At 43.0% G+C, this 25,849-nt stretch overlaps 1 protein-coding gene across 1 annotated transcript in view; it reads left to right on the forward strand.

Moving 5' to 3' along the window:
- Window positions 1-25,849, forward strand: part of LOC134044690 (bifunctional heparan sulfate N-deacetylase/N-sulfotransferase 4) — a 51,333-nt gene that overhangs the window by 18,928 nt on the left and 6,556 nt on the right. Inside the window, exons 2-8 of the mRNA XM_062494022.1 lie at window positions 1,309-1,396; window positions 5,936-6,090; window positions 12,048-12,233; window positions 13,162-13,290; window positions 23,974-24,156; window positions 25,045-25,141; window positions 25,240-25,363. Of these exons, the coding sequence (XP_062350006.1) occupies window positions 1,309-1,396; window positions 5,936-6,090; window positions 12,048-12,233; window positions 13,162-13,290; window positions 23,974-24,156; window positions 25,045-25,141; window positions 25,240-25,363 (962 nt within the window). The remainder of the gene's footprint in view (window positions 1-1,308; window positions 1,397-5,935; window positions 6,091-12,047; window positions 12,234-13,161; window positions 13,291-23,973; window positions 24,157-25,044; window positions 25,142-25,239; window positions 25,364-25,849) is intronic.

The following is a 25,849-nucleotide window of genomic DNA, read 5'->3' on the forward strand; positions in this document are numbered from 1 at the left end:
AAGGAGAGGAATTTGCTTGGTGACTGTTGTAGCTGATAAACACTATCTCTGTTTTACATCTTCCTTGCCACCCAATGTGTGCTTCTATTTAAAAAAAAGAAAAAGCCAAGGCAGATGCACCCTGCCTGGAAGTCTCTTGTATTACTCACACACCTCAGCTGCTTAAACCCTGGTTTCATGGTTTATTCTGCACTGGAGATACTTCTGGCTTCTGGTCCCAAGTAGGGGTGCTGGTTGTTGCTTAAATTAGACCAAAAAACTATGTTCCTGCAAAGTTAAGTGAAATTATGACCATTCAGAACGTAATTTTTTCAAATTAAGGACAACATTAGCTTGCCTAGGGGAGTGTGTAAACCACTGCAATCATTTTATCTTTGAACTCTGCAAGAACATGAAGGTCTAATCAATAGAGGTGTTATTAATAGATAATAGAAAAAGTTCTCAAGAGCCACATAATGGAGACAGGGAAAATTGATGAAAACACAGTTCATAACCTATTCAGCAGTGGCAAGGCCAAGAGGGAGATAAAATGCACTCCCCATCTCACATGCAGCACACCCAAATGCCACGGGCTGGGGATTGAAAGCAGATCTGTGCACGAGGACCAGCTCTGAGAGAACGCAGAGCTAACCACCAGTAAACAAAGTAAAGCTCACACAGGCTTACCCTTCTTCTCTCTTTCCCTAGTAGCTGGAAATATGTCCAAAACAGAAACTGGACAAGTGGCCAAGCCTACCTATTTCTTCTATAAGCAGCACCCTTTCCTTCCATTTCATTTACAGTGGGCTTATCTTAGCTTGGAGATAATGAATTAATTAAACATTAATTAAATTAAAAATTAATTTGTCCATGGACACTGCTTCTAGCATAGGTCAAACCTGAAGCTTTGCTCATTCACACTTAGGCCTGAATTTGCTATTCAGACACAGCCCAAAATGGTTCTGCAGGTAAGTCAGTCCCGACCCCTTCATGCCTAGATGATGAGTAGTATTCCTAATTTTCTTTTAGGTTTTAAGCAGATTTAATCAAGCTTCACTAATAACCCAGAGCATGGGTGACCCAGTATATTGCTGCCTGAGTGGCTGGATCCAAATCCTGCCATAGATCACTGCCCCTATGAATAATACCCTGGGCCAAGCCACAGAACCATCACCTCCTTGGATACTTGGGGATTCTTACGCACTTTTCTAGTCCATTACACTCACATGGAACAAATTAAGCTCTCTGTAATAGTCTTATAAAAAAAAAAGATGAGCCCAAAATAATATTAACTTTCCTAAATTCCTGTTAATTTCTTATTTATTTCAGGCTTTACTAGAGACTCAAAATTTACTGCGCACTCAGGTTGCAAATTTTACCTTCAACCTTGGATTTTCAGGAAAATTTTACCACACAGGTAAGAAGGAACTCTGTACTCTCAGGCAGCTGCAAGTTAAATAGGCGACAGAATTTTAAATGTAGCTTTAAAAATTCCCTTTCTAAATAACCCAGCGGCTCACTGGAAATACATTCCATCATTTTAGTGCCTAATTCAGTGTCCGAAGGGGTAAAGACTCATTATGGTTGAACTGCTCAGGTACACCAGGATGCCCTTGGTGTTTTCCTGAGAGATGTGTGCTGGTACATCTTATTGTTATAAAGGAGGCAAAGCAGTTGCAGAGATCTCTCTAATTCCACAGCAGACAGGCCAGCACAGAACACAGAGTAAGGTTTTTCTGGTGTGATAGGTATGATAAAAAACAAAAGATGGGGAAAATCATGTCTCAGAACCTCTGAGGAGACAGAAGCCTTTCAATGGGATGCACCAGATTTTGTTATACCTGTGAAGGTAATCTATTGCAGTGATCTGCAAATCAGGAGGGATGATATAAGGAAAACATGTTGAAAAGAAATTCCTATTGAAACCCTGCCCTTTCCACACTCGGTGCAGTAACAAGCTGCACACTTGCACTGTGCTTCTGTGGAAGATGAGGCACTTCCACATCTCCTCATCCTTGTGACTCCTTTCTCATTTTTGCTTCATTTTTCCACAGCACAAGACCCACTTTTAAAACATGCTGTTTCTTTTCCTCCTCTTTTGCCTTCCCCTTTGCTGCACTTTCACTCAGGCTTCCCTCTGATGCCACTGAGCTGTGCTGCTCCCTAGTACTGCTGAGGCAAGAAAAGACTCCCTCCAGGGGAGAACTTCCTGTTCTTCTTTCCAAACCCCATAACCCTTCCTTCCTCTGGAGACCAGCTCCAAAACCTTCAGCTGTCAGCCCATTCAGCCCCTCTCAGTGAGATATGCCAGGGAAACTTCATCTGGAGCATGGGACAAGGCAGCAAGAGGATGGGAGTGTGAGTTTAGAACTAGGAATGATGCAGTCCCTGCTTTCCTAGACTGGGAGGCAGGTCACCCTGGGAGAAGGGAGATGAGGAAGCCTCTGAGGGATGAGTAGAGAGAAGGCAAAACCATGTATTTGCATCACTGCCACTAAGTCCAAGCTGTTTTCCCCTTGTGCTGTTTTCCCTTAATGCTGAGCAACTGCTGCCCAGGAAACCTCATGGACTAAAGATACAGGCTGGAGAGCCTGGGAAAAGTGAGAGGCAGGCAGAGATGGAACGACTTGCCTGGAGTCATATAACAAGGCAGTGGCAGACCTGTGGTCAGGGAGCAGCTCTGGAGACAGAACTGCAGTGTTCTCCTCCCTTCATGCTGACCTGCCTGTGCAGCTGTTCCTTCTGGAGGTCAACTGCACACACGTGCAATGCAGCAAAGCAGACAAAAGCAGCCCCAGGCTCTGAGCTGCTCTAAAGCAGAATGCTCTCCAGAGCAGAGCTGCTACCCATCTCTCAAGTCCACTGTGGACAAAGGTCATCCGTGGAGGGGAGGAGATGAAGAGTTGGTTTCACAGTTGATATTATGACACAGTGAGCAGTGGTGGGCAGAGAACATGCAGTCTTTATGAAAACCCCACTCCCTGACCTGCCACCATTTTTCCTTCCTTCCTTCCTTCCAAGACCCCCTGCTCTGTCACAGGTTTTCTGATACAACGCTGGCCAATTTCAGAGTTGCTACCCTGTAGAGAGAGAAAAGAGGAGGATATCCATGTGTGCCCATCTTCCTAAGGCTCCTCAGGATCCCTAGAACAGCACAGACCTACTTCCCAAGTTGAAGCTGTCCTTGGCTCCATTAAGGGGCCTGGATGCAGCCAGGTTTTTAACAGAGCACTTCATTTACAGGGTGGGGATGGCCCTTGGTCGTCTCAGCTTACTGCAAAGGGTTCAGCGTATTCTCCACGCAATATACACTTTATTAACTCATTATAAATAAAGCATGGAAAGGTGTTCTTTAATTACGGGACATGTGGCTTGCTGACCAACAGAGGCTTTTACTGTCAGATGCTCAACATGTTCTATTAGTGCTCTACAGCCGCTGTGCCTTACTGACTTCCTTAGTGGGGCATTGTGCTCTCCTTTCCAAAACTTGCATCATTTTATAACTACAGGAGGCAGATGAGCGTGAGGCTGTGTTGGCAGATTAAACTGCTACACATTTTCATGGAAAGATGCTGCTGACACATCAGATAGTGCAGTCCATCAGGCCACATCAGCTGGTCAACTCTGCACGGCATTAACACCATTAACAAAACAAAAGAGCAGACCCTGTTAGTTCTGCAGCTTTAACAAACGCTTTGCACTTGTTTATGCTGCAGCAATTGCAATTAAGATGTTCTCAAGATCTGCCTGAGATTATTGGTAGCGGCTTCCAACTCTGCTTCAGTTTTGAACTCCAGAGACCTCTAAGTACAGTTACAGTTTTAAAATATGGGGTTAAATATTATGAACAAACTTTGAATTATTACCTGTGTCAAGTGCACTCAAAGCAGACACATGCTCATCCTGTTCATAGGTTTTATGCATTTTCAGATTTCACATTTAAACTAACAAAGTTACAGAAAGGACGTTGATTGTACAAGAAATCAAAACCTCAAGATCCCTTGTTCAGCCTCCAATACTCTGAATAAGGGGTTGAGCAGAAATATTTAAACAACATAAGCACCCACCAAAGGCTCCATTCAAACTTCACATGAGATATTTTTTTTTCCCAATAACACTACCTAAGAACTCATAAAAACAAACAACATCCTTTCCTAAGGTTTGCCAGAAAACTTAGCCTCATAAGCAACGTCACCACCTAAGGTTAAACTTCCAGTCTTTCTGCCTCACCTCTGGCATTACACAGATCCCATGGGATGAAGTTATTCTTCTTTAAAATGGAAAGCATTAGGCTTCATCTTGTTTGTTTTTGTTACAGTACAAGAGGCACACTCTACTTCAAAAGTTAGTACGACACTAAATCATACATGGACCTAAATCTACTCTGATTGTAATTCTTTATATATTTCCAATACCCACTTCTTCCCTCTTCATCCCTAACTTTGGCTTATCAAAGCCATCTGCGGTTGCCTCACAAACGCCAATTTCTCCCTGCTCTGTCCCATTTTGAAAGCCTGTTTTAAGTTTCTTCCCTTCCCCATGCCTGAGTGACTGCAGGTGAAGCACATAGCCCAAAACCAAGCCAGCAGTCACTCCAAAAATGCAGGGCACAGAGGGAGCAGCCGTCAGGCCTTTTCTTCAGTATGCAATTCCCTAGTAAACAAGGTTGTTTTCTTTTTCCAGCAGCACTCCCATCAGCAGGAGCAGCTTCCTTGGAACTTGCAGAGTGCTGCAAAGAGGGGAGCAAAGGGATTCAGTGACTCTGGGAGAAAGTTTCAAAGTACTGCTCTCCTTGTGTAGTGGCATTCTTCAAAAACCACCACAGAAATGAAAAATGAAAGCCAAGAGCTGAGGTGCAGGCACTGCACAGGCATCTCTGGATGTTCCTGCCAAGTAAACAGTAACATCCATGGAGCATTCGCTTCCAGTGAGTTTTGCAAAACATTAAAGGACCTGCAAGAAGACAGGATTTCTATGCTTACATCAGGAGACTGATTTTGGCAATTATTTCTCAGACTGAAGCAAAAGAAAAGCCTTCAAATGGCAAAGAACACGAAGGCAATCTGACAAAAAACAAATTCTGTTGGGTGGTTTGAGGGTGAAGCTACTGCAATGTCACCTGGCCTTTCCAGGCTGGAAAAGCAGGGCAGATGTGTCTGCAGATGGTGGGAGCAGCACTGTGTCCTTTCTCAAATGGAAGTTTTCTTGGTTACGGCCCCACAGCCTCACTTCTGCCCCAAGCAGACACCCTTCACTAACACAGATGGTTTTGTTGGGTTTACTTCAAGATTAAATCTGGCCAGAATCAAATCGTGAGCCCTAAGAAATATTTGGAAGCCTTTTGCCATTACAGCTTCATGCTTTCCACCTAATTATATTTTAAAACTTGTTTCACACTTTACCAGAAATTACTAGATTTCAATTAACCAAGACTAATAAAGAGGTAGTTACAAGGAAGATAGAGGGGAAGCATTGATAAGACTGCATTTTTATCCATCTGTTGCCTTTATGGAGAGTATTTTGCATTTAACACTGACATAGTTATCAGGACAAAATGGAAAATAAGTTATATATACCGAACCTTTTCTTTAATACTGATTGAGCATCATTTATCCAGCTTTCAAAAGACCTGGAAAACAGCATTAATATTCCTGACACTGTTTTGTCATGTTAGATCCAAGCTGCCAGGTTATGGCAATGAAAAGATAGTGCGGCATTAAAATAAAGCAAACAGAGAAAATGGGCAGGAGGTGGTTTTTAGGATCATAGATGTTAAAAAAATATAAAAGTCCTACTGTTTATATTTAATATTCCCGTAGTTTATAAACATGACAGTAACACAGTGAGACAGGCCAAGGACACCAGGCTTTTTGGCAGAGTCTCCTGCGTTTAAAAGACAATTACGGGCCTTATTTGCTTTTCTAGTATCTTTTTTCTCCCTTTCTTCCCTCTGCAGGGACTGAGGAGGAGGATGAGGGTGATGACCTGCTGCTGAGATCTGTGGATGAGTTCTGGTGGTTCCCCCACATGTGGAGTCACATGCAGCCACACCTCTTCCACAATGAGTCCTCACTGGTGGAGCAGATGATCCTCAACAAAGAGTTTGCAATAGTGAGTAAGGGTTCCTAAAAGCTTTACTAGGATGCCTTCAGTACCAGGGCCATGCTTTCCCCGCTGGTTTTGTGCTTCTCTATACAATACCTATATATTTACTCAGGCATGCAAACCGAGGCAGCGAGGTTAGAAACTCTTCCCAAACCCAGCCTGTTTGTGACTCAAACTGAATTTTGTCTTAGCCTTCCCCATTGACACAGGCTCTCTGCACAGGGAGCAGCCCTGCCCCAAGTATCCTGGCAGGACCATAGGGGTCAGAGCCCAGGAGAGCACAGCAGACAGCAGCTGGCCCTCTAAGCTTTAGGCAGCAGTTTGTACACAGGTTATCAGCTTCCTGAGGCCTGCTGCAAGCACCCTCAGTAAGGCAGGGAGGAAGTTGCAGGGAGCCCTGAACCTGGTGTATGGTCAGGGAGAAATCTTGATGCTGACAGAGCCAACGAGTGAAGCTGCTGGATTTCACCATGCCTTTCTTAAATGACCTGCTTGAGAAATGCTCTTCATATAGCTGACCTCTTGCTCGTATTGATAGATAAAGGTGCTTCCCTTGTCCTCATTTGTGCTCTGAACTTCCAGGAGTTCAGATCTGAACTTCCCTCCTCCCCCCTTGCCCAGACCTCACAGCACTGGTACTACTTACAGCCTTTCCAGGGTAATTCTGCTGGCTCAATGCACATGACAAAGAGAAGCTGCCATCTGTAAGTACTGGCTTTGGAAAAGACACTGCATGGTCTTTGGTGAGGCACAGAAATTCCAAGCAACCAGAGCTGCTCACAGGAGCAGAGGGACATAGTGGGGCTTTCCCAGCTGCTTGGGGAACTTTAGCAATTGCTAACTGCTTTAGCAATCCCAGTCCTTCCTAGCTCCAAAAGGCCAAGCTCCTTCCTCCCGTCCCTCACACCAGCCAAGGCACATCAGGAAAAAGGCAGAGGCAAATGCCTGAACAAGCAGTTGGAAGCAATTTATTCCCTTGTTTATGGAAATATATCCCTAACAACCTTTAAAGAAAATTAATTAAAAGTGGCTTAACTGTTTACTCATCATGCCAGACTTTCTCCCCCTTCCCACATCCTGCTTGGCAGGATGGCTTCTTTTCCTTTCTACAGTTCTGCTTCCCTGTCAGCCTCATCCCTGGCACAGCCTCTTTGTGCCTTTTGTGTAGCCTGGCCCAGAGACCCAAACGGAGCTGAGATTTTTAAATGCAAGAGTAATTTTTTAAACAATCCATATCTCAAAAACACACAGTCCCTTCATCTTGAAACCTATGGGGAAATTCTCCAAGTAGTTTCAGGAAGCATGAAGTCATCCAGGTCAAGCCACCTTTGGGAGTAAAATCTATAGCATAGCCCAAAAACAGAGCTGGTAATGGAATCTGTTTGGAGCTTCAGCTCCAGAAAGATAAAGCCTTTGTCCTGAAGGGTAGAGACTCCTTAGGGTGCCTATAAATAAGGAGCTGATGTCAGTGAAAAGCTGCTGTTATTACACTTTTATTTCCTGCTAACATTTGGACAGGGGTTGTATCAACCCCTTGACCTTGAATCCATACGAGCTGCACAATTTACTTACGAGAAGATTTCTTCTCAAAAGGCTTCCTCTGAAATTCTCTCTTGTGGGAGAAATTTATCTTCCTGATATGACAGCCTTCCTGATAGCTATCACAGAGGTCCCAGCCATGACTTCAGAGTGGGTTTCATTCTTCCCTGGCTTTCTCATCCTCAGCATCATGTCTTATTTGAGAAGCCAAGTCCCTGTTCTGCACTTCCCTAAGGTCTCCAAGTTAAAGCAAACCTCGTTCCCTTATTCTTTGATTTCACAATGTGGATCCAAATTTAAATTGGACATCTGAAACAATACATAGAAAATTTTCTTGGTGCTACATGTGTTTTGCTTGTAGTCCACTGTCTTTATGTAACATTATACTCAGGAGAACACAGTTGATGCTGGTGCCATTTTCTCTTGCACTTCTCATTTATTTACCCTATCTGCCCACCTCCTGTTTTAGCTGCACACAGAGGTGATACTTTGTGTCAGCTTCTGCAAGGAAAGCTGCAGTAATTATTTGGAAGTGTGATCACATTAATTCTTCACCTAATGTGCTATTTCTTCGTTCACTTTTTTAAAACATGGCTAAGTAGGTAACAGGGTCTTCAGGAAAGGAGAGTACATCATACATCCAAGAACAATACTCAAGGTTGCTGAACATCACAAATAACACAGAAAAGTTCTGTTTATTAAGACCTTTTGGCTCCTCTGGCTGATAGATAAAAGCCTTGGCTCTATTTCACATGGCTTTATCCACACCTCCTAACAAGGCTCTATGAAATAGGAGCTCACAATTGCAGCCTGCCTCAAACAGCTCTGTCACAACACACAGATACAAATCAGGTATCTAAACAGGTCTGTAGACACAGAACTAATTGCTAATTAGGTACCTAATTGCCTTGATTTCAGCGCAGATACGGACACCTCTGTGCATCTGCCTTGAAGGATTCCCTTCCCTTGCTTGTGAACCAGGAGACTGCCTTCACCTGGAGCCCTCCAGATTGTTCTGTGTATCATTGAGATGTTTATTATTTCCACTGCCTGCATGGTGAGAGGAAGAAACTTCCTCACATCTTGCATAAATGTCACCGTGCCATTGCTCTGGATGGGGCAGGCATCAGGGGAAGTTTTGCCAGGCAAAGTGCTTATCCGTGTGTACCTGAGTGATGGGCCCCACAGCTGCACCATCCACAGCCCCTTTGCAACGTCCTCACTGCCAAATCTCCCATCCAACACCAGATCCTCAGCCTCACAAGAACAAGAGGCAGAGATTTGAACTGTGGTAAAGGAAGTCCCAAGCTACCCAAAGCTTTGTTATGCCACTGTCATCCCACTTAAGTAAATGTGGATGGTGTGTTCCACAGCCTGCCTAAGGAAACAAGAAACGACATTTATTTTCATTATCAACTGCATTTGAGTTGAACATGTTTTGCGGTTTGGGTTTTTTTTCCTCTGTCAGAGGTTCCCAAAACTCTTTAAAAACACTAATGAACAAAACCTCGGATGAAATTTAACAAACAGGTAATTCCTGAAGTATTATTCTCCTTGCTCATAGGCAATGCAATGGATACACAAAGAAGAGAGAGGCAAAAAATTGCTCAAGCAGAAGTCTCTGATAGCATCTATTCCAAAAATAAAGCAAACCAAGTTTTCCCTGCCATCAGTAAAAAAGACATTCCTCTTCCCCCTTTGTACATCCTTATCTGACAAAACCAAGTAGAATGTATCTAATCCAAAGCCTGTCGCTCTTCATTTCATCCCTTGGTTTGTTTGCTCAGTGATTATCTTCTCTGCTTATTTGTGAGTACAGAGCCCAAAGCACAGCAGAGACAGGGCAAAAACTGTCACTGGCTGTACAAGGCAGCGGGGAGCTGATAGGAAGAAGAAAGAAAGATGGAAAACGAAACAATTCAATTGAGAACCTGTCTAGTGACACTCTTTGGCTCCCTCCTCCTGCTTAGAACCAGCTGCAGATGCACATTAGCACTTGCTCTGCCTGGAACTCCTGAGCTGCTCAAACCACCACCACACCATGAACTTTTAATACACCAATTAAATACCAACAATATGAGGGGCCCAGTGACCACACAGCCAAGGCACAGCATCTACCTGTGATGAAAAGAGTCTAATTTGTCCTGTTATTAATATCTGTACTTAATGTGGGGAAGGAGAGGTGCCCACTGGAGAGTGCCTCTAAAAATGGGCTGTAAATACAAGATAACATGATCCTGTGCAGCAGGATGAGATTTATTCTGCCTCACCTTATTTTCTTCTGAAACACTCATTTGCTGCATCACCTGCTATCAGACAAAGTCAAAAGGTCGGGCAAACTTAGCTGAGGTTGTATTTAGCTTTTGTACCTAATAAAAGCCCTCACACCTGCATCTTGACTGACTGTGTAAAAAGATCTACAGTAGACATAAAATTTATTAAATAAGAAGTTTGCTTTCTTCTTTTCTCTGACAATGGCAAATCACACCTACATTCCAAAATAAACAAACAAGTTTTGAAATGAAAAAAACCCAATGCACCTTTTAAACGTAAAAATCAGGAAATCATTCCTTGGAATATACAAAGAAAAATGCTCAGTACAGGCATTTATCCTACCTTGACACACCACAGTACTCCTCCTTAAACACATGAGTTTTCAATCCCAAAGTAAGTTTAATACCAAAATGCGAGGAAAAGAAGAAAAGTGCAACAGAAAAATGCTAAAAGGGGACACACAGTATTTAATCTTCCTAGGTAAACTGCAAATAGAACTGCCCAAAGAATATAGAATTATTTGATAGTTGTTTCTTCTTAACTCCATATTGGATGTCTGGGTGCCTGATGTATTTGTGTGATGAACTACGTAGCGAGCAGGTTTTATTCAGAGGCTAATTTGTTTTTTTATGTTGAGAACTCCTGAAAAGCTGCCTTATTTCATCTGTGAATGGCAGGTTGGCATTTCAGCATTCTGTTGCTATGGCAATCCCAGCATCAAACAGCAAGGAGATAAACAGGATCTTAGACGTACTCATCCAGGTCCCTACTTTGGGATATGTCATCCAGAGCAGTGTTCTTTATCGACCCCAAGACACATTTGCCTTACATCTATGTTTCTGTGTACTCCCTGCCCCACATTTGGTGAAGGTTTGTTACATGGAAGCTGAGACAGGATATTCAGGTTAGCAGTTTGACAGTCTGAGCATCGCTGACCTCTCGGGCACAGCAGTCAATGGCCAGCTTTACAGAAGCCTTTTGATACAGCTTTTTCTTCTTTACATGTCCAAGGCAAAACGAAAAAAAAAATAGAGAACAGGATGATTTACCATCTCTCATTATAGGCCTATCACTCATTTCACCCTTAAACTGACTCATGCCTCTTAAGCAGCATTAATAAACTGAAATTACATTTTGTTCTCAGTAAATTACAAAATAGAGAGTTTGGGTTTCTCTTTTACAAGATCAGTCAGTAACCTGAGGTCTTGACTATAAGGAATGGATAATTTTAAGTGGTTGCATTATGTGTTGCAGCAATGAGTGTTCCCTACAGATTTAACTTAATTTTTGCCAATGAATCAAAACCCTTTCTTTGTAAAGTACTTGAGGATGCCCAGCAGAACCTGCTGTTCCTGGAATTAAAGTAATCAATGGATAATGTGGGCAAGAGGAAGGACAAAAACAAGCCACAAAATCATCGTGTCATATTTTAGCTGTTTCCCTCTGCACATCAGTTTTAAAGGAGTGAAAAAGAGCTGACATGTCCAGTAGTACTGGGAGCAAGATGAATTTGTGTCTTTGCAAGAGATTTTTCAAGATAACCTGGAGATTATATTCATGAAGATGCACATATTTCCATATAGAAATGGAGCTAAATATAAATATTTATAAAATGTAAAAGCAGTCCAAGCTATTTTTTACTACTACCTTAATACCATGAAAAAAAAAAAGGAGGTTCAGAAGATGGCAGAATATTTATTCATTAAACTAGAAAGGAATCTTTCTCCTATGCCAGAACTAGGAAACAAAACCCCATCTCTGCGACTGCAACGTCTTGTTTTTTACCCATCTGTTTACTAGCTTAGTAAATAAGCAACACTGGTTCACTAGATTACCTTGAAAAAGAGCCAGACAGATAGGATGCATATTCAAATAGATGTAATGGAACAGGAGGCAAGTCTATTCCGTGCAAGAGCGACGGAACATAACCCAGAAGGATTATTTCTCACTGGAGGTCCCCGGCCGCAATTCCAGTTCCCTCCATCTCCCCCCCCATTTCCAGCTCGTGCTACAGTGGGTACAGCAGCTTCTCCAGCGCCAGTGCGTGGAGGAAAAAAAGCTTTGAATAATTACATAGGGATTTTTTTTTGGGGGGGTGTGTGTGTGCGTGTTCCTAACCGCGTGTGTTGCACCCCCGGGGTGCGCTGCAGGAGCACGGCATCCCGACGGGCATGGGCTACGCGGTGGCTCCGCACCACTCCGGGGTGTACCCGGTGCACGGACAGCTCTACGAGGCCTGGAAGAAGGTGTGGCACATCCGGGTGACCAGCACGGAAGAGTACCCGCACCTGAAACCCGCACGGTACAGACGGGGCTTCATCCACAATGGCATCATGGTACACTGCATTTCCATGTTCATAGCAATAGTACTGCAGGGACCCCAAAGGGGGCTGCTTTTGCTGAATGCCTCCGGCGTGCCAGCACCCTTCAAATTCCCTGGGGTCGAGCACTTGTAAGGATGCCAAGAGAGTGCATTTGTTAGGCAGTTTGGAAGGGGGGGGGCGGGGAAGAAAAACCCGAGTCACACAGACTCGGGCAACTGCAGAAGTACTCCTCAGAAACGAAATGTGCTCGTGGTCCCATCGACTACCACCCGAGTCATGGCTGCGCTCTGCAAAATCATTAAACTGCCTAAGACCTCTGTTCCCAGCTCTGCTTCGTCTTTATGCAGGAAAGGATTAGAAATCCATCACCTGGGAAGGTGAACAGGTGTAAGTCATCTCCTCAGCACTTGTGCAAGGCTGAAATTTCAGCTCTGCTCCTGAAATGGCCAGAGCCAGGACTGGGACACCTGCCTGCCTCTTACAGCCTGTGCACATGTGCCAGGGAAAAGCAGGCTCCTCCCAGGCACTTAGAAGCACACAGAGGACAGGAAAACTGGAGTCCTTTGGCCTGTCCCAGCAGCCCGCTGCAAACCTCTAGATTGGGTGTGCTCAAGTGAACTGACAGCTATTCCAAGGGATGGTTTAAAGTCCCAAAAGCTGTTCTGAATATTGCTTATGCCTACCAAGTCAAAACTGGGATCCCCTGTACAAGGCAGAGGGAGTTTCTCAAAACCAAACTCCCTCAGAGTCCAATTATGACTGGAACAGACTCAAAATCAGCAGTGTTTTTCCAAATGCTCTACTAAATGTAGGTTTTGGTTGTTGTTTTAACTGAGTAAAAAAATACAAAATATTGAACTGAATTAAGGGAAACAAAAGTTGTTCCCCAGGTGGATGATGTCGCTGCAATACCTGTAAGCTGCTGTTCTTTTGTTTCCAGGTGCTCCCTCGACAGACCTGTGGCCTTTTCACTCACACTATTTTTTACAAGGAATATCCTGGTGGTCCTCAGGAGCTGGACAAAAGTATCCGAGGAGGTGAACTCTTCCTCACCGTTCTCCTGAATCCTGTAGGTACCTCCTTTTGCTATTTCTTGGATGTTCTGATGAACAGGAGGGAGGGAGGAAGGGAAGGAGATCATGTTGGGAAATAAAAGCCAGGACCACTTGCTCAGAGGTAACAAGCAGTTTAAGAAGGAAGGAGAAAAATGTCTTCTACCAATTCCCAGCTGCAACTGTATGTGCAACCATCTCCTGGAAAATGCATTAATTCCAGCTCCTCATTGTTTCCCAGCCTGAAGCCAGATCCCCCTGAGAGACCTGTCTGAGGCTGAAGCTAACCTGTGAGGGCAGAAAAAAAACTGCTTTTGTTCATTGTTTCCCTTTTTCCATGAGCTTGGCTCCTCAGGCACTCCTCCTACAGGTCAATGGAAACGCCAGGGCTCAGGTCTGCTATCATTCCTCCACCACCAGCTCCTAAAAATAGGTTTTGAGCTGCTAAAAAACAGCCTGGTACCATTTCAGGCAGGAGCCTAGAGGCACAAGGAGGAAGGCAAAGAGCCCTAACCCCCCATATATCAATTATTTTTTCTTGCCATTGTCCTCCCTCCTTCCCCTTCCATCCAAACAAGCTGCACTTGGCACAAGATAAATATCCCTTGTCTTGCCAGGTGGCCTCATTTTCAGTGAGTTTAAACTGCAGTACTCATTGACTCCTCTGCAGAGCTAAAGAAACTTCAGGTGGAGCTGACTCTCAAATCCAGGTCACTTTTATTTAGACACCTAAATATAGATTTTTGGTATTATAGAGTTAGGTGCTTGTGAGTGAACATTTTGGTTGGGGAAGTTAGTTGGTGTCTGAGTCGGATTCAGTGGGCTTAAAGAAATGAGACATTTCTATCAGGAATTTTCCTATACCATATCCACGACACCTCATTTGAGAATAAAACAAATCCCTCTTCTCTATCCTGTCTCCCCATGACTTGCAATTCTCTCAGGCTGGTTTTTCTTCCCATACTTTCCTTAAGCATAGCTTGGAATTCACAGTGGGCTTTATTGAACTTGGATGAATACCTGTGCATTCCTCACTTAGGTGAAGATTTCCTCAGACTTGGGCAGTGCAGTAGCCTGCAGCAGATCATGTAGAGCTCCTTACCCCATGAGCAATTCTTAGGGCAGCCCAAATTCCTCAGCCAATATGCATCCCAATAAAGTGAGAGTGCCATAGATATTGGTGGTGACATTTGAAAAAGCTGCCATGATCAACTTTTGACTAAAGAGTTTTTCAAGAGGTTTACAGAAACTCTGTCCCTTCCTCAGGACGTGGTTAGCAATTTCAGCAAATGTGTTACAAATACATATTAAGCTCAAAAAGCAAAAATGTTTGTGCTTCCACGAAGCAATACCACACAGATGGATAAATTAGAAAGTGCCCAAGGGACCCTGCATTGGAATAAAGTTTGCACAGAGATTGTCAAGGGGATCTTAGGATGGAATTTTTTTGAAACTGCTTCTACTGAATACTCTGTGGCTCAGAGAGATATTTTCACTTTCTAATTTATGATTCCTAAAGATGAGTCATGTCTGGCAGAGATGATTTAGTAGTAGGCAGAGGAGGGATAAATTCCACCAAGACAGACAGAAATCAAACCAACTTCCTTGGAGTTTTAATGAGGGTTACATGAATCCCAGGCAGACTTTTCCAGAATCCAGCTAAGGCAGCAGGCTGCTCAAGCCTGCAGTTTGGGATACTTACTCTTTGCATAAACACTTCAAAGTAAAGCTCATTGAAGTTAGTGGGGAAGGCTCAGCAAACAGACTGGGTTTGAAATAAACCCAAATAATGAAACTCTTTCAAAGGTATCAATCCAGCTCCCCTCTGAAGAGTTTGCTTCATTTGGAGGCTTAGAGCAATAACAAGGAGCTTCAGATGTATGTACAAATAAGAAATACAAATACATTTTGGGGCAGAAAATGAAATGTTATCTTCTTGGACTTGTGCTTTACTATTTGATACGAGTAAGAAAATTTGCAGTTAAAAGTTTCTTATCTCCCTTGCCAGACCAAAGCTGGATGCTCCATCAGAGTTAAGTTATAATCATCTTTGATGTTATTTACTGTGTGGTTTGACAAACATAAAAATCCAGTTAATCACTAAATCTTAATTAGGACAGACCTCCCAAAAGCTGTAGCATCAGCACTTACAAAGCAGCAGTGAAAAGAGAGCAGCAGAACCACCACACTCAGTAGAAAGAAGGGAAGAGGAAAAAAGGACATTTAAAACTTCAACCAAAATGTAAAAAAGCTTCACAAAACTGGCTTTGTGCCCCATCTAATCTCGATAGCAAAATAAAACTTGTCCCAAGACTATGATTCTTATCACAGCATCTCTATTAAGATCATAAGCCAAGAAAACACGTTATTACTCAAAAAAGTACATTGCTACTCATGGCATATCTTCAAAGCCAGGAATGCAATACCAAAGGGCATCGGACAAGAAGAACACCATGTCCTTAATAGGAATATAACACTACCCAGCTGTGGCAATATGTTAGAAATTTCTCTGCTTCTAATCAGCATTGCAAAAAAATATTTAGGTTTTCTGCAGGTGTGCAGCATTCCACAGCTCCAGCAGCACAAGTTAAGTCAGCCTGAAGGTTGTAAAAAATTATTTTCTGTTTAAAACCACTTTGAACAGCATCATGTCATTTTTCTTTTCCTCAGCCTCTCCAGTTCTCTACTACTTTTTGCAGTGCTTTGAGGTGCTTTCAAAGATATTTTTTAAACATTTGCTTCATTGAGTTATATAAGATTAAAAAAAACTTAGGGCATTTCAAGGAGTTCAACATTTCAGTTATTTTCAGCCTTTTTAAAATTCTACCTCCCATTATTTGCTTAGCTTAATTGTGCTTTAGAATAACTGTTTCTTCTAACAGCATATGTTCTTAAAATCTCCCATCCTCATTGTTTACTTCCCAGTGCGGCGCCACGCTGCTTTCCTTTTAAACGTCTTCCCATCAGCTCTCCAGGCACTTCTGGTTTTGCCACACTCCATAAAGACAAGTTCACCAGCAGAAAAACCAACCTGCTTTTTTTTGGAAAGGAGATTGGTGTGGAAGCTGTTGTGTTCCCAAAGTATTTTCCAAGGATCCCAGCATCTGCTGTCATGACCAAACACAGAGCAGGAGGTGGAGGGAGCAAACGGGATGAACAGAGCAAATCCCTCCCTTTGCTTCCATGTAACCCATGAAAATTCAGAATTAAAAGCAACCCATTTGTAACATATAGTCCCCTAATCTGAAACATTTTCAGCAGCAAAAGAAAAAGAGCAGGTTTCTCACAGGAAAAGTTTGAGAGCTCCATTGGAGTTCAAGTTTTCCACATCAAAATGTCAGGCTCAAAACCAAGTGGGTTCTGTGACTGCTGCCCTTCATTCAGTCTCCGGGGAAAAGCCATGACATGTTTAATGCTTTTGCAAACTGTTCTATTTATCACCTCTTCAGCATCCACAAGGTCTTCCCCCTATCTGTTTGATAGCTCCTCTCCTTTCCTCCCCTGCTCCACAGGCCATAAACAACAGCCATAAACATTTAACAGCCAAGATAAGCTAATAAATACAGCCCTAAATATTATTGCCTCTACAAACAACAGCGAGAGAGTCATTTCTCCTAAAAAACCACCTCTTTAAAGCAGAGCGCTTTTTATTAAGCCAGCAAGTGACAGCACAAAAGGCACCTCAGTCAACACTAGAGCAAAAATCAGTGCATGGGGCTTTGAGGAGAAGCAGCAGCACCCTCTGGCCTGGTTGAGCAGTCAGTCAACGGGATTTACTTGCCAGTGTGGTGCACATTTCCCCATGACCTGCTCACCTTGAAAAGCTTTTGGATAACCCAGAATCCTGCCACCCCTTTCCTGCAGCAGCCTTCCTCCTCTTCCTTTCTCTCCTTGTTACACAGCAATTTGCCTGGGCTGACTCTTCCTTTCCCTTCCCTCTCACAGGGTGTTTTTATTCAGTCTCCCACTGACTCCTTTCCAGAGTTTTACCATAAAAATAGGCACAAGTCCTTGTTTTTCCAGATATTTATCTATATATCCCCCCCCCCCCCCCCCCACTCTAGATTTACACCTGCCTCACCAAGTATCACATACATGCAACTGGCAGAGCAGGTTAAAAATGGAAAAGCAGCAGAAAAAGGGAGAAGTTAAACACTTCTTCAGGCTTCTCTTCCCACTACAGTCAAACACCCCTAAGAAGCTTTAACCAGAGGTGAAACGTGGCAGATGAATTTCAGGAAGATTAGCCTTTTTGTTGTAAGAATTTGGTTGTGGAGAGCAAAATCAGACCTGTGATTGAAAGGTAACTTTGAACTCCCCTTGGCAGAAGCTACAAGGCAGCCCATAATAATGTACATTATTATTCCAACTCCCTCGGAAGTGGCATGGGACGCTTTTAATTCTGAAGGCCACTTAAAGGCATTTCCATTTTTAAACTCTCACTGTGTCTAAAGGGTTATTGCTCATTTTCAGCCTGTTACATCTGCATTCTCCACATCCCGCATGGGCCACACTTGGAAGGTTTTGTTCTTGTTCCCTGCTCTCTCTCATCACAGAGACAGAGGAGAATCACACGTTATTGCTTTGGAATATTAAAAGTAAATGTAGAGAGGGGTTAATTTATACCTTCCACAAGAGATTTGGGAATGTTATTATGGAACATCTTGAGTGTTGATAATATTTTTCTTTTTATTTGCTTTGTTTCTCTGAGTATAGCTATAGAAAGAATAAAAAATAACCTTGGGCATTGTAGGAAATGTGCTGCAATCCAAGAGTAATTCACAGCACGGTTCTGCTGAGGGCCCTGTGAACTGAGCATCTCAGCACATTGTGGGGACAGGAGAAAGCAGGCAGGCAACCTCCCCACTAAAAAGTGTCAATATTTGTGGAGCTGCAATTATCAGGGTATAGCTCACAGGGACAGACTCGTTTCTCTCCAACCTAAGAAAGGGTCTTTCTACCAAATTAAGAGGGAGTTTTACAAGCTAACAAGTTACATCAGAATTTATCTTAATGGTCATAAACACACCTAATCAAGCCTGACCTTCCTCACGTTTTTGAGTCTTTTTTTCCCCCCTCACCCCACATGGCTGCACAGAGCTATTGCAGGGAAATACTATCCCATGGAAACTCAAGCCTTCAGCAGCATATTTAGAAACTAATTAGCTTGAAACACAGCATGAGGAAAACATTTCAAGGATAGCACATCTCCTTTCCTTCTTCCATGACATTTTCCTGCTTTATGAAGGCTTCTGCTCCACTCCACACGTTTTGATATTTTACCAGAATTCCTTCCCAGCAAGTTGGGTGATGGCAGCAATAGCAGTAAACGACTGTGTGTCAGCAAGGGGGTATTAGGGAAACAATCTGCTACCTTCATGCACACACCATGCAATAATTTATTCCAGTGTCCAGAGCAAGCCTTTCAGGTGACAACAAGCTGACTCAGAACTCTCTGATTATTGAAAATGAATCCTCAGTAGAAGTAAGTGGACAAGAACAACATTTCCTCACCATTTAAAATTCATTGGAAAGTGGCTGATTTGAGAATATTATATCCTCTAGTGAACTGAAAATGCTGCTTTTTTTTTATTTTTTTCTCTGAAACCAGAGTGGGGAATTAAATGAACTCTGAGGTTTGTTTGCTCAGAGTAGGCCACCAAACTGGATTAATTAATCATCATTTACAAACACTCTGTAATCCAGAGCAGTCAGAAAACTGCTAAGATAGCAACACGACAGTAGAACTGTTATAAGAACAAATGATAAATTTCCTACACCTCCAATCTACATCAACTTGCCAGGCATTTCAAAAGAAAATATCCTGGAGAAAACTCTTACATAGTGTTTATAGGAGTGGTCATAATAAACAGAATTATATACACTTGTTCTGTAACTTGGTGTGAAGGGTCCTGGGCAGTCATTTCCATAGGGAATGCCAGGATTACATTTCCTTCCTCCACCTGGAGATTACAGAGTGTCATGTCAAGGATTAAAGACATAATTCATCCCATCATTTCAAGCAGAGTTAGAAGCAGATCTTAATTTACCTCAGCTCTAAGGAGAAAAGGCAGAGAAACTGCCATTTTATGGACACTTATCCAAACTCATCATCATCATTTGGACTTCTTTTTGCCTTGATGTCCCTAGTCCTCCATAGCTCTGCTTCATGTTCAGCCTGACCTAAGCCAGCAGTACCCAAAACCATTTCAGTCTGCTTTATTTCCTGAATTAGAACTTGAGTTTATTCTTATGTCTGAGCTGAATAGATTTATTTTTTTTCTTCTTAGAGAAAGTTTAAAGTCTAAGGAAGTCTTTTCAACAAGAAAACACAGATGGCAAGAAAACAAATTCCTGTATGATGAATTTCACTAGGAAATGAAAATAACAAGAGGATTGAATTGCTGTAGACTCACAGATGTGAGTGGCAGCAGTGCATTTGAGCAGAATTCATTCAGCTTTGGCCACAATTAGCTGTGCTGCTGATCACTTACACCAGTGTGATAAATAAACAGCCATAAAACATCCATTCAGATTTTCCACCCTCACGCAGCTACGCAGCAATTGCACAAATTCATCGTGAGCAGCAGTTATTTTTTTCACAGCCCCTGAACACATGCTAAGAGTAAATAAAAGCTAAAACCCACCATTTTTTTCTAATTTTTTTTTCTTTTTTTTTTTTTTTAAATACAACTTATATATATATAACTAATGGATTAGAACCTCCCAACCAGTTTTCTTCATCTGGGACCCCATGCACCTGTGTTGTCAAAAATGACCTGGGGAACAGTGGCTGTGTGGGAATATGCTCATGATTTAGCCCTTATTTTAGCAGCAAAACTTGGAGAGATAATAGAAAAAAAAATAAAAATCAAACCTAGCAACTGTAGTCTCAGAAGGGAAGGAACAAGGCACAGAATTGTTCTGTCAATACTAAGGAATTCATTTAATCCTGCCAACTAAACAACGGAAAAGTAGAAAGCGTTCCCGGGTAAATGAGAAGCAATTTTGCTTTTCCAGTAGGGAATTTTAAAACAACCTAGAGGCTCTACAGCATTTGTACAGCTGTCCCAAGGCCACTTCCCACCACTGATGGACAGCAGCTTCCACTCCCATCCTGGGAGCACTCGAGGTGGAGAGCAGACCCGGTAATGAATATGGGCACAGGAAATAAAGTGCCATTCAGTGGTTTTGTTTCCCCTTCAATCAAAGACAAAAATGTTTCTGTCCAAACACTGACTTCGTTGCTTTCTTTAGAAATATTATATTTGGAAAATATTTGATTATCCTGTCAAGAACATTAAAGTATAAACAGATGTGCAAAGTGGAAGGAGAGTAAGAGTCCAAAAAAAAAAAAAAAAAAAAAAAGGCGAGCGATTTTCAGGCATATAAATGATTTTGCTTCAGCAGCAGAAGGGTCATGAATATGAATAGAATAGCGCTGAATTCTGGAGAAGCCATTTGTCATTATTAAAATTAGCGCTTTGTCAACACAAAAGTCTCCCTCGCAGCTTCCTCCTAGCCGCACGAGCAGCTGCATCAGGGGATCGGTGATCAGGGAACGGGGCTCTGGCCCCGGGGGGACACGGCTGTGATCCGTGACCCGTACCGGGGGCTGCTGGGGGGGAGCGGGACGAGCCGCTCCGGACCGCAAGAGGCGGACCCCGAGCAGCCGGGGACCAGCGCGTGAAAACCCGGCAGGTGTGCGCTCCGCAGCCCCGCCATCCCAGTTCGCACAGCCTGAAATCCAGGGGGCTGCCGGATGCAGATGCCGTGCCGGGGCTTTTCCCGAGCACGCTGGAAGAGCCGCGGAGGAGCACAATTCGTTTTGGTGGGAGAGGAGCCCAGCAGGAAATGCTCTCGCACACTGCGGCAAGAGCAGCTCGGATTGCCTGACCCTGCTCTGTTCTGCACGGGGCCCAGCTACGCCCCTTGCCTTAACTGCTCCCTTCTGGCAAATCTTACTAAGAGGTGAGAAGGCAGGGAAAAAGACTCCAAAGACAGTAAGCATCAATCTCCTCTCGCAACAGCGGAATTCCCACATGACACCCATCTCTGGCTTCTGGGCTTTCCAGCAATGGGCCAGGGCCAAACAAGCAGCAGGAGGAAAGGACTAAAAGGGAACACCGATCCTGTTTAATTATGGAACGGCTGAGAGGATGAGGTGGAGCACATTTATACCTAAGTTTGCTAATGGATTTTTTCATTTCAAGAGCTTGATCGATGAATAGGGAGAGTTTAAGATATCAGCAGAAAGCAATCAGCCAATATTTTATTCCTAACACAGGACTGCCATCCTTGAGCTGGCGTTGCACTTCCGCCGTGCCCTCCAGAGGCAGATGGCTCATCTTTCTCCAAAAACAAACTTTTAGCTAAAGCTGGGCTAAGTTTGGCAGTTACAGAAGGTAAAAAGCTCTTTATTCTGCATTAATAGGGCTGTGCATGCAGAGCAAGCACGCAAACTCTGAGCACAGAATGCAGTTTCAAGGCACGGGTTTATAGTTCCAATAGTTCTTTTAACAAGCCCTTTGTTTCTCTCTACTAGCTACTGTAGGTTTCATTTTCTTTACAACACAAGCCTGCATTCCATATAGAGAAAACACCGTATATGTAAACTCTAGATATAAGTGATATGAAATAGCCCTAGAAACAAAAACCACGGAGTGAAATGGTGTCGTGGTCCTGCCATTAGTTTGCAAGCAATCTGATATCATCCGTGATCTAAACACAAACAGTTAAAACCATCGCCTCTCATCCTCACTGATCTGGAGATAGATGGCAAAAAATTAAATCCTGTTTTATTCCATGAATAATAATGCATCGTCTCTGGAGGTTTTTCACTTCCAAGAAGACCAAGGGAGCAAAAGAAGTCAAAAGAGACACCCAAGATCTTTTGACTCCACAAAGAGTGATTAATTGGATCTTTAAATTGGCTTAGAGCCTAATGAAACTCCTAGAATAAACTAATACTCATCTCCTACAAGCACATTTTAGCATTAAAAAACAATCTCATCCATTTTCAAGTGTAAACAAAGCACAAAGAGCACACAAATTTACTTGCACACTTCATTTGCTGCAATAATATCAAATGTCATTGGCAGACCCTTTAGCACTCATCAAACAAACGCTCCTGAGACAAGGTGATATTCTCCATCAACATTTCCTGCAAGTGTTTTGCTTTTCATCACTTCAAAACAGTTTGCAGGAAGAACTTTTCACATTTACAGGAGTTGAACTAGCAAGGATCTGTTTCAGTTGGCTGGGGGTTTATTTTGTGAGGACAGGATGATTTATTACCTTCCTGATAAGTTTCTGAGGTAGTACATAGAGACATGCACCACGTTCAGGGTAATTTTAAGATTCACTCTGTTTACATCAAATGCATAGCGTTGTAAAAGGTGCAGGATGGAAACCAGCAAATCAATCCCCAGAAAAAGACAACTTGTACACTTTCCAGTCTCTGCTTAGCCAAGACCCAGAGCAGAATAAAAGCAAAGAATAAATTACCTTTTGTGGCCTAAAGTGTGCACAGTGGCCAAGAGGGACACTTTCTCCCAAGCCTCATCTGTCTCCCCCTTGGAGGAGTACTAAAAGCCTTGTTAATAATTTAACCAACTAATGGACACATTTGCAGACACTGGGGGCTGGTGGTTAAAGAAGCACCACCTTGGCACAGGAGAGGCTGAGAGCGGAAAGCTGGTGGCTTCTTATCCCCTGATGATGAGCTAGGAACAAGCCTGGGACAAGAGAGCAGGAATCTGCTGGAGGAAGAGCTTTCTCTCCAGGGGGATCAGTGCTAACAACCATCCTGAGACACACACAGAGGTGTTTTAGAGCATATCTGACCCTCACTCCAGGCTCCAAAGGAGTGCTGCCCAAACACTGTCCCCCATGCCTGGGTTGAGTAAGGCAGCACTCAAACCACATCCAGCAGCCCTCCACAACATGAAATCAATTAATTTTGAATTTAAAAACTCCAAATTCACTGACCTGAACACGACTCCGGCAGCAGCTTTCAAACAGGGAAAAAAAGCAAGAGTTCTGCACATGACTTTATAAACTCCTCCCAATTTCTAATCAGCCAAAGTGAGGCTCACCTGGACACAGTTATCTCTGCAAAGCAAATCATTTACCTGGGAATCAGGTGTCCTCACTGTCCACAGCTAATTTCTGCAGCATGAGGTGCTTCAGTGCCCCAAATCTGCCTGCAGCTGTAATCAGATTTCATTGTCAGTCCATCCTGTCTCAGGCCAATGCACTGACAAAAACAGCCAGGTGACAACATTCCATTTGGTGCCATCTTCATAAAAGTAAATAATACCAATCTACATGTAAAACAGCCACAAACATGAGTTTAATCACCTCGTGGAAAGAAAATGCTGGGAAGCACATTTGTCACATTATTCTTGTAAAATCTCTTTATCCCTCTGAAATAAATCACGAGATCTACAAGGCAGTGGCCACATAAAGGCTAATAAAAAACCAGAAGTGATACCAGCTTTAAGGAGAAAAAAAAAAAAAAAAAAAAAGACAGAGATACTTAACTGAGATACCGTAATTCCCAAAGCCTAGGAGTGTTTCTGTGTCCAAATTTATTCCCCTACTTAGATCCATATTCTAGGCAAAGCAGCCAGCACTGGGAGGAAACAGCATATTGGATTTTCAGTGTGCCGTGCCTGAAAGGCTCCTCTTGCCCCCAGATCAGCATTTTCATGACCCACCTGTCCAACTACGGGAACGACCGCCTGGGCCTGTACACCTTTGCCAACCTTGCCAGCTTTGTCAAGAGCTCCACAAACCTGAAGCTGCAGACGCTGCCCCCCGTGCAGCTGGCTCAGAAATACTTTGAGCTCTTCCCCGAGCAGACAGACCCTCTCTGGCAGGTAAAGTCACCCCCTCTTCCTCCTCCAGCTGCCATCAGCTCATTAGAACCAGCATCTTTTCCTCTGAAAAGGTTTTTTTAATCGTGGGAGTGTGATACCAGCACTGTAATTTAATGGTTACACGTACCTGCCTCTTCTCTGAATTGCATACCAGGAGCCACACTGCTTTTGGCTACTCGGGCATAAATCCAGGGTGGCACCAAGGAAACCTGTGCAGTTACTTGGGGTTTGCACTGGCCAAACGGTGCAGAAAACTTCCCCTATTATTTTTGGCCCGGCTACAAAGGAAGCATAAATCTATAATATTTCCACTGGGCTGCAGCAATTCCCGTCAATTGATGATTTTCTCCATCATATTTTGTTAATTTTATTCACCAGCAAAGTGTATCCTCTGTTACCAGTCAACACTGTGTAAAAGCAGCATCTGTATGATAACTGCTTTGAAGAGCAGCCTGTCCCAGCCTCTTCTGCGGGGCCTTTTGTTCAGAGGTTTTTATTTTGCATTCATAGGTAGTAGAAAGATAAGGAGATGAATAATATCCCACATTTCTATTTTGTCCTTCCCTTTTGCATTCTCACGTAAATGAAAATTGGCACTAAGCCCCGTGCATCCAAAACCATTCTGACAGCTCAAAAAGTAATGCCTTGAAGCTATTCAGAGGTTTCCATTCTAACCTCAAATGGAAACGTGATTAAATCAATGTTTCAATCTTTTTTTTTCCCCCTTTTTTTCTGCTAATGACTGAACCTAGTCCTCAGTCATTCAAAAGCATTGTACACACGCTGTGGGATCTTACTGATCAGTGTAGGGCTCTGGCAGTACTGCATAACCCTGCAAACATTTGGGATCCCCCAGTGTGATGTCCACAACCACCTTTCCTCCTTCAGAACCCGTGTGACGATAAACGACACAGGGATATTTGGTCCAGGGACAAAACTTGCGACCACCTGCCCAAATTCCTGGTGATAGGACCCCAGAAAACAGGTAAGAAGCACAAATTGAGCTTTTAAAAAGTTTCTACAAAGCCAAAGGTGGTGGGGTTTTTTTACTATTTCCTAATGCATCTCTTTTTGCTGTCATAGGAACAACAGCCCTTTATTTATTCCTTCTGATGCATCCTTCCATTATCAGCAATCTCCCCAGTCCAAAAACTTTTGAGGAAGTTCAATTCTTCAACGGCAACAACTACCACAAGGGAATTGACTGGTAAGAAGGATGACAAAAACGAGGTGTTCATTCTTAATTCATGGAAAATCACAGTGGAGCAGTTCCAGGAGCGGGTGTGACATCGCCTTAATTACTGAATGAATTCGTTATGCTTGGAATTATCAGATAGAAAGAGGATCTAATCGGTAATGATGGGACTTTTAATCAAGCCCCTAATTTTGTTTAGATATTGCAGTAAGAACTTTCTGAGTTTTCACACAAATGAATGCAAGAGGCAGCTCTGTCATGAGCTCTGTCATGCTGAATAACATCTCTGTCTGGCCATAGCTGTAGCTGCACTGACTTACGCTCTGTTTCTTCCAAAGTGGCTTTTCATAAAGTAACGTTCCATTTATCTCTTCACGAGAATCCATCCAATCAGTTTGAAATGGAAAAGACCATTCAAAGCCAAAATTCAAATCTTGCATTCTGAAAGTGTCCAGAAGCAAAGATATGTCAGTTCCAAAATGAAGTGCTTCAACAATG

The sequence above is a fragment of the Cinclus cinclus genome, chromosome 5 (genome assembly GCF_963662255.1).
Source record: "Cinclus cinclus chromosome 5, bCinCin1.1, whole genome shotgun sequence".
Taxonomy (NCBI): Eukaryota; Metazoa; Chordata; class Aves; order Passeriformes; family Cinclidae; genus Cinclus; species Cinclus cinclus.